The 9,666-nt window shown below is 42.5% G+C and overlaps 1 protein-coding gene across 1 annotated transcript; it reads left to right on the top strand.

The window, feature by feature from the left end:
• Positions 1-475: 475 nt before the first annotated feature.
• LOC104069389 (aldose reductase-like) lies at positions 476-9,471 on the top strand (the record flags this gene model as incomplete). The annotated part of the gene is made up of 9 exons (XM_009573270.1): positions 476-643; positions 1,177-1,293; positions 2,640-2,717; positions 3,104-3,226; positions 6,766-6,872; positions 7,028-7,109; positions 7,666-7,749; positions 8,570-8,652; positions 9,429-9,471. Coding segments are annotated over 9 exons (885 nt in total), but the record flags the coding sequence as incomplete, so codon positions are not given.
• Between the last annotated feature and the right edge of the window lie 195 nt (positions 9,472-9,666).

Here is a 9,666-nt window from a genome sequence, read left to right as displayed (position 1 = left end):
CTCCCTGCCCGCTGCCCCCCTCGCAGCAACCAGAGCTCCTGTGCCGCTGCAGGGCTCTGCCCAGGGACGAGGGTTGCCGAGGCCCCTCTGCTGGGTTAAGCCCCCCCACCCCGCTAGCAGCTGCTGAGGGCTTCACCTCTTAGAAGTGGTATGGGGAAGTGAGGAGGCCTTGGCCCGACTCTGGAGAAGTGTCCTGTGTTGGGGCCTCGGCGCTGCAAAACTGTTGGGCTGAGCCTTGCCTGGGAGTGGGGTGACAGAGGAGCAGCTGGAGGCTGGCTTTAAGCTCAGGAGCCTGCATTCAAGATGTATAAAGACTCAAGAATGCTGCAGGGAAAAATTTTTATTGATGCTGGTGGTGTTTTTTGCTTTATTTTAATTGGGGAATTGTTTTGGGTGGCGTGGCTTTCTTAATTTTATCTTGCTAGGAAAAAGTCTTCAATATATATTAAGGGTTTCTTGGATATTATTTTTTCAGTCTCCACCAGGGAAGGTAACAGCTGCGGTGATGGCTGCTATTGATGCTGGGTACCGTCATTTTGATTGTGCCTATGTGTACCAAAATGAAAATGAAGTTGGGGATGGGATCCAGCAAAAAATCAAGGAAGGTGTTGTGAAACGAGAGGATCTCTTCATTGTCAGTAAGGTATGGATCTGGTGATACAGGATCGCAGGAGACATCTGTTTTTTCATAGTAACCCTGCAGTTCTTTACTTTCCTACTCTGTGGTGCAGCGTGGAACAGTTCAGAATATCACTTAGGCCACTCCTGAGACAAGCTTCCTGCTTTGCCTCATCCTGTATGGAGAATTATGCAGGATATGTACCACTGACGTGTGTGATGCTTTGAACTACTTCTGGCAGAAAGTTATGCTGTCCTCTTTCATGCAGTATCTGACCTTCTAGTAGGTAGTTTTTAAATGAAATCTTAATTAATGGAACCAGACTACTTCTGCTGTCTGCCATGACACCATTCAGTCCTGTGTGCTGCCACTGCACATACCACCCTCAGTATCATGGGCCAGCCTCGCTCACAGAGCACGCCTCATTCGAAAATCAGTAGGATGACCTGGTTCCACATCACCTTCCAAAGGGGACAGGCACTCTCCTGAACAGGACAGCAGGGTTCCAAGAGGTTTAACCTAGGAAGTCACAGTGTGCCTTGGCTTTTTGTCTCTAGCTATGGTGCACGTTTCATGACAAGCCTCTGGTGAAGGGAGCCTGCCAGAAGACTCTTGCTGCCCTGAAACTGGATTACCTGGATCTCTACCTCATCCACTGGCCTCTTGGTTTTAAGGTACAGTAACAGCCATGCCTTTGGCTTTGTCTGTTGTGACTGGCAGTTTTGAAGAGCTATATAGCTTCACAGCCCAGTAATTGCTCCAGCTGACACAGATCATCATGTCTGTTGTGTACCAGCACTGCTCTGGTGCTCAGCTTTACTCTGGCCATGTGAGCCAGGCTGTTCATCCCTACCTCTGAGATTCCTGCTTGCACAGCATCCTCTGCCCTTTTGATCGTGGAAGAGGTAGACGTTGAACTAGGGGTGGGTTTCCCTGCTGCAAGCTTAAGTTATATTGCTCTCCTTTTGATTACTGCCTGTGTGTTGTCTTCTACAAATCCAAAGTACGCTCAACTGACAATGATGTGGTTCCCTCTTTGTGAGAAGGAGGGCTGTGCTTTGCTACCTCACAGAAATTCTTTCCTCTGCATGTTACAGAATTAGAGAACAAGAGAATGTTTCTGTCTTCCATTTCTGTCTTTAATCACTGAGTCCTTTAATACGGTACAGATTGAACTGACCTATGCTGTAGGAGCCTTAGTGTTCCACAGACCTTGGATTTCAAAAGGTGAAGCTTTTTAGTTTCTAACTCTTTTACTGACTGCATGCAAAGGAACTGATGTCTCAGTCTGAATATTTCTAAGTTTAGTCTTTGTGTTACAGCCTGATCAAAATCTTCTTTCTACTTGTTGCTTCTGAGATCAATTGCTTTTCATAGCGTCGGTATTTTTAAAATTAGTTTCATATGGAAAGAACTAGCGAAGTGAAAATGTGTTGCGGTGTAATAATATATCAGTAGAAAACAACTGGTTTTGATACCTGGCATGTAGTCCTAACTGGGACACAGGCTGTTTTAACATGCCCTATGCCAGCAACTTAAACAACGAACCTGCCTGTGAGACCTGTCAGCAGATCTAGTCCAATATAGACTGAACATGTTCCAGGCCCTAAGTGGGTCCTTATTACACATTTTAATAAAATGCTCCATTGTGTCCATGTAAGAACTGTGTATTTTTGTAATACGGAAAGTAAACTTGTAGACTGGCTGTAATTCTACATGTGGAGAGTTATGTTTTCCCCATACGTATATTGGTGAACCAGAGAACATTGAGAACATTGTTGAATCCAGTAGAAGTGCCTGTCCTTACTGGGACGGCTGCTGGCAAAAATGCCATAATCCCATACGAACGCAAAAGAAAAGACAGAATGTGGATAATAAATATTAGTATTATCTAATCCATATGTAGATAATAAGTATTAGTATGTCCTGCAGTAGGAGTTTGTGGTATCATGGTCTTCAGCTGGTGTTAACCTAACTTCCCACCAAAGAGTGTTTCAAGCATTTTCTTTCTCCCGGACAGGCAGGAGAGGAGCTGTTTCCCACAGATGACAAAGGCATGTCTATACCCAGCAACACAGATATTCTACATACATGGGAGGTAAGTTTAGCCACAGCAAGAGAATCATGTCTTCTGTCCTTAGCAGTCTCTTCCATGTTTTCATTGCCTTTAGCAGTCTAAATTGACTCATGTATGCAGAACTACTTGGAAGGAGTCACTGGTACAATAGTGGATTGTTGCGTATCGTTATTTTCCACTTCTAACGCTGCGAATTTCCACAGTCTCAAAGAATTAGTCTTTGAGCTTTGGTGAAATGGGAGGCAAGGCACAAATATACTAGTGCTCTGTTTTTTTCCCCTCAAACTCGAACTCTGAAAATCTAAATCTAAATCCTTCTCGTGAAGGAAATAAGCCATGTCAGGAAGAACGTGTTCTTCAGGCCCTGTCATGTACACTGGATGTGACTTTGCGCTTCTTTCTGTCAGGCCATGGAAGAGCTGGTGGATGCTGGTCTGGTAAAAGCCATTGGTATCTCCAACTTTAACCATGAGCAGATTGAAAGAATCCTGAACAAGCCGGGGCTGAAATACAAGCCTGCAAATAACCAGGTAAGCTGCAAAGTGACTGCAGGCAAATGTTTGGGTGTTCTTTTTTCTAAAGAATTACTAAGATGTTATGAAATAAGATATATATATAGAAAGAGAGAATGGAGTAGACGCAGCATGTTCTCTCAATCCTGCTCTTTAACTACTTCTGGATGCACAAGGTGCAAGTTTTTTTTATGGACTTCCTGCACTACTGCTTGAAAATCTAGCAAGGAGCAGCTCTAGAATCTGTTTTTTGGAGAGGAGGAACTCAGATGAGATTTGAAACTACCTTGAAGTGGAGTAAAACTTAGTGTATATATATATGAGGACCTAACAGAATTGGATGACCTTTTTGCAACTCTTCTGTGGAGAGGCCGGTTCCTGTTGCTGATGACTGAGGGAACTGAAGAGGAACATGCTTTATGGACTGCTTACAGACTTAATGAGGGTTGGAGGAAGGAGGAAATGGAGTTGCAAGGTAGGCCATTGAATAGAAGTGTCCAGGTATATAGACCACTTATATCTGCTATAATTCACAGCTCAGAGCAGCATCAGCTGTGAGATCAGACTAGGTTGCCCAGGGCTTTATCCATCTCAAAAACCTGCAAGGATGGAGACTGCACAGCCTCTCTAGGCAGTGTGCTTCACTGCATGACCCCCTGCCTTGGGTATATGGGGGAGGGAGGGAGCTTTCTTATATCCAGTCTCAACCTATCTTGTTTCAACTTATGCCTGTTGTCTCTTGTCCTCCCACCATGCACCACTGAAAAGCTTGGCTTGTCTTTGGATGACCTTCTTTTAGGTATTGAAAAGCTGCTACTAGGAGACCTGAAGCCTTCCCTCCTCCAAGCTTGAACAAGCCCAGCTCCCTCAACCTTTCCCAATACAACAGGTTCTCCAGCCCCCAGCCATCCTGGTGGTCCTCTGCTGAATTCATGCCAGTCTGTCAATCTTTATTCTACTGAGGGGACTGGGAAGGGGGAAAACTGGACACAGTATTATAAAGGTGGTCTGACAAGTGCTGAGTAGAGGCAGATGATCACTTCCCACAATTTACTGGCTCTGTTCCTGCTGCCAGGGCTCATCGCTGGCTCATATTCAGCTTGGCCTACTATGGCCCCCAGGTCATTTCTAACTGAGTTGCTTTGCAGGCAGTCAGGCTCCAGCCTGTGTTATTGCCAGGGGCTTTTCCTTCCCAGGTGCAGCGCTTTGTGTGCAGCTTTGTTGAATTTCATAATGTTTTCGGTGGCCTGTTCTTCCTGCCTGAGTGGGTCCCTCTGAAGGGGCAGCCCTGCCCTTCAGTGTATTGACTGGTCCTCCCCCAATTTGGCATCACCTGCAAACTTGACAAGATTATAGCCTGGTGCAAGTTGTTGAAGAGGACAGGTCCCAGGATAGGGGTCTACCTAGACTTGTCCTTGATTGCTGTGGCGTTTGAAGGACTGCAGGCTCAGTTCTTGATACCTGATTACAAGAACTGGTTAATTTATTGTGGTAGCTTGAGCATATGTACTGAAAAAGGATTTTAACACCTTTTTTCAGAAAGTTAATAGGATTGTTCTCTGGAATTCTATTCAACATAAAACTGAAACATTCAGACAAGTGCAGAATTCATAATTCTCTACTGTTATTTTCATTATCGGTCCCAATGTACTTTTAGGATACTTAGTAGAAGTCTTTATGATACCTTTCAACATCTGCCACATCTCATTGCCATTATCAACCGTAGTTGATAATCACCCTTGTCTCCTGCATGGAGGTCACTGACCTAACATCTCTCACACTTGTAAATGTTATCAAGCTCTCTGATTACTATAATCAAGTTAAGCTCAAAGCAATGGGTCTTGGTTGCTGTCCTTCAAAACTTGCTGTTTCTGAAGAAATGCTTGTAAGCCTGAAAGCTTGTTTGTTATTAGTACTTACGAGTTGGCCTAATAGTGATAGTGCTTCCTGCAGACACTTTCTCTGTGCAGATGTTTCATGTATAATCCAGTAATCACCTGTATTTGGTGTCATTCCCATTCTTAATTTGAATGCAGTCAGAATGCACATTGGTTTCATTCATGGTGAGAAATTAATTTGGCAAGGTAGTAATTACATTACAATGATACTAGTACTTAATTCAGTAAGGAAATCTGACTCTAAGTACTTGATCATTATCACACAGTGTGCATTACAATAGCTTAAGATACTTGTTTAAGTGTACATCATAAGCTTTTCACCCTGGTCCTAGACTAGATAATGTAGCTCAGAAGTTTTTCCACTTGAGTGCCAGTGGACAGGTAAGGATGACTTTGCCTCGCTTATATTGCATAAATTCTACCTATTGAATAGTTGAGAAGACAACCAGATGCTCAGTTACTTTTGAGTAGCTGTGTTTCTGGAGCTGCTCAAGCAAAGTAAATGTATAATCTGTCCCAAAAACTGAGTTATGTGTCCTGTTGTCTAATATTCCAACATGCTTCAGAAGGGAAACAGCCATGCAGGATTCTGATAACAGCAAGCAGGTAGAACCACAAATAAAGCAGTCAAAGCTGTAAACTGATCCCATGTTTTGCACTCTCTTGCTCCACCTGCCAGTAGCACAAGTTTCCAGGGACTTCCCTCAGAATGCAGCAGCAGGCTGCAGAACGACAGTGTAGTCAAAAAGGTTCTTGATGTTGCCTGCTGAAAGAAAAGTAGTGCTCCTTGGTGTGGAACTATCCTTAAAGTCCCTCTATGCAAAGTATCAAATATTCATGTTCATTCACTGCCTCCTGACACTTGAATAGTTCCTGTTCCACACTGCGTATCTGTTCATTAGCTTGCCAGAATATAGATCCACTGTTAAGGAGTCTGTATTCTGTTATGTAGATATTCTTACGGAAATTCATGGTAAGCACACATGCATTTATAAAAAGTCTATAAAGGACAGTAAGCTGAGGGTCTAAAATCTGTAGCAGTTAGCCATTCTCACTATTTGCAGTCTGGAGGTATTCAGTGTCAGTATTGACACAAAGCAAATAAAACCGAATGAAACAATACTGGTATTGAAGTTAATATGGTAGTTGTGTTAAAAAAACAAAAAAAACCTGCCACCACCATGGCTTGTTTAATTAGGGATGGAAAGAGAACTTTGTACTTACTGATCTGCTATCCTATTGTTATGATTTTACAGTTCTCTTGTGTGTGCATTTTGCTAAACTGTCCCATTTAAGTAATTATGTATGTGGTAATCCCATACGTTGGAGATTATATGGATCAGCAAAGTTTTAAGGAGTGGTGTTACAGTCCTTGGACCCTTCACTGCGAGGAGAACTACTATAAATAGTAGAAAGGGGGTGGGGACATGCAGAAAACAAAGGCTGCGTAATATCGTGCAGAGGCTGTAAGTTAGAACAAAAATCAGCCTTTGATTTTATTAAAAATGAGTCCCTGGAACATGTTCAAGCAGTTAAATCACTGTCAATCTTTGTACTCTTATGTTGACAGATCGAATGTCATCCATACCTTACCCAGGAGAAGCTGATCAAGTACTGTCAATCCAGAGATTGACAATCTTTGTACTCTTATGTTGACAGATCGAATGTCATCCATACCTTACCCAGGAGAAGCTGATCAAGTACTGTCAATCCAGAGAGATTGCTGTGACAGCATACAGTCCGCTTGGCTCTCCGGACAGACCGTGGTAAGATCGCTTTGCGCTTTACAAGGGAGCTGGCATGGATTATGCTTGAAACTTTGAGACTACAGGTGCACCATTAATTATTCATCTAGATACAGATCTCTGCTAGGATGGATTTATGGAGTTTTCTTGCTACTGATCTTCTTTCCTCTATGTAGGGCTAAGCCAGAGGATCCTTCCCTTCTGGATGACCCCAAGATCAAAGAGATTGCAGCCAAGCACAATAAAACCCCAGCACAGGTACGTAGGTGCTGGGCAGTGGGCACCCCTTCCTGTAACATAACATAACAAAGGACAGCTAATGACAATGTAAAGGACAGGCTGGCTCTTCATTCCCTATCAACTGTGGTGCTCTTCTGTGGTGATAAATAGCAATGCAGGTTTGTTTACTATGTGGCCTGCAGTGTATGCTTGAAAGGGCTCTCTGACCATCAACAAGAAACATTTTCTTGACCTGCCTTCAGATGCCATCATGTTTCAGTCTTCCCATCTCAAGTCCTGTTGCAGAGAGGTGAACCATGCGTTGTATAGCCTACTAAAAGTCTAGGTGGGAAAGAAAGGAACTATCATTAAACTGAATGGGAAAGGAGGCCTTCTATATGGAGCTACACCACTTCTGTATTTGCACTTCAGAAAGTGCTGCTTAGAATTCAGGTATGATTTGAAATGCAGCTCTGCAGAAATGGGTTAATTCTGCTGAATTGTACAGTTTATAGCAAACATCTGTTGGAACAGGCTCTGCTTGCCATAGAACAAAAGCTGTCCTCTCTCTGACTTGGTGATACGCCTCTTGCAGGTTCTCATTCGGTTCCACATCCAGAGAAACGTGATTGTGATTCCCAAGTCTGTCACACCACAGCGCATTGTGGAGAACTTCAAGGTGAGTCATTAGGAGTGACCTGGGTGCATGGCATGTTCAAGGATGGCACAGCTTCTCCCTGCAGAGCAAGCAGTGATCCTTTCTCGCCCTTCCTAAGTCCTCCTTAGGCAAGAAGACTGGGCTTTTTCTCTCTGTATGTTTACTTATGGTCTACTGAGGGCTAAACTTAAGGTTACAGTTGGAAAGCAGGAGTGAACAAAGCTTTTGGAAACAGCATGTTGATAATTGTAGCAGTCACATTATGTGATGCTTCCTGTTCTATGTCATGTGGATGAATCAGCTGACAGAGCTTGCTTGGGGCCTGAGTGCAGTAGCACACCACAAAAGGCTTATGTAGAGCAAGCACTGTTAAGAAAATAGTCCTGGTGTCCATAAACCATGTCACTGCTCTTGATTCAGTGGTCTTTGACTCAAAACAGTATTAGGATTTTGGAAGACACTTCATTGCATTAGGTGGAATATGAAAGTCTTGTGGATGTTCCTTTGGAGTAGGACCAAAAGATGCATCTTTCACAAACGGAGGATGGAGACATTCTGCAAAACTAAGTGCTCTCCAAGCTTCTTAAAACAACTGACATACGTAGCTGCAACTTGAGATTTTTTTTTTTCAATTCCTCCCTCTCCCTGCTCACCTCCTTCCCTAGCTCCAGCTAGCGTAGTCTCAGAAATCCAGAGAGCTTTTTCCTTTCTTTTCTTCATGAAGCAGTCATTTCTTCTTACAAGCACCCTTACACTGTGGACTTGTTCTGTAATATTGTGAATTTTGCTTACAATCTCTGATTTGTTTAGAGAAGTGATTTCTAGCTGTTTCTGTTTTTAGGTGTTTGACTTTGAATTGACTAAAGAGGAGATGGCAGCTATTCTCAGCTTTAATAGAAACTGGAGAGTCTGTGCAATGAGCACGTAAGTGGCAGTGGTTTGGGGTTGTTTTTTTTTTCAAACTGTTAAGTTATCAGTATGTCATAGTTTAGTATATGAAGTTATAGATACTGCGCTTGGTTGAAATTCAGGATATTCAAACTCAATTTCCAAAGGGGTCATTCTCAAAATAACTTTTTAAAGTAAGATTTTAATGTTCATGTTATGAACTAAATCACGATAAGCATAAAGCAAACTTCTTTCAGTTCAGTCTCCAAGAAACTTTTTGTAGCTGGAATTGCAACAGGAGGCTTCTTATTCATAACTTTTATTTTGTCCATATTGGAGAAATGAGCATGATGCAGACTCAAATTCTTGATTAATTTTGCTTGTGGAATTTATTTTGTCTTTCTGCCATAACCTTTAGGTATATTATAAAAACTGTCTTCAGGAGTGGTTGGGAAAGTGGGTGAACACTCAAAAAGTAATATAAAGAGTTGCAACTTGGAAGCCTAAAGCCAGATATGAAATCTTTGTTGGAAGGCTGCAAAAAAGGTCTCCTTGGCAGTAAACAGTGAAACTTTGAATTAGTTGTCTACAAAGCACCTAGGTCTTATCACCTGAAATGGTCAGAGCCTGAACAACAGGAGGCACTCAGGAATCTTTCTGTTTACAAATGCAGCATGTCACCAAGGAAGACAAACAAATTGACTCTGCTTTTATACAGTTCAGCTCCTCCCTTGGTGGCTCTTTATAGTAGTTACAGCTGCATATAGTATTTTTCAGACATGAGATAATCTTTCATCTTTGATTTCCTTCAGGTGCAAAACTCACAAGGATTACCCTTTCAATGCGGAATACTGAAGATAGTTTCCTGCCTTTCTCCAGACTTCTCAGATATGCTTCTGCTGTTGCCTATGAGTTGTCTACGTAGCTTCCTCGCTGCATCAGACCCCCTTTTTTTTTAATTTTTTCCCTCACAAAGATGCAGAATATGTACTTTGTGACTTTGTGTTGTTTTCTTTTTTGGAAGAAGGAAATGCTAAAATGGTTCTGAAG

The sequence above is a fragment of the Fulmarus glacialis genome, unplaced genomic scaffold (genome assembly GCF_000690835.1).
Source record: "Fulmarus glacialis isolate BGI_N327 unplaced genomic scaffold, ASM69083v1 scaffold1412, whole genome shotgun sequence".
Classification (NCBI taxonomy): Eukaryota; Metazoa; Chordata; class Aves; order Procellariiformes; family Procellariidae; genus Fulmarus; species Fulmarus glacialis.
This window is presented reverse-complemented; position numbering and strand designations above follow the sequence as displayed.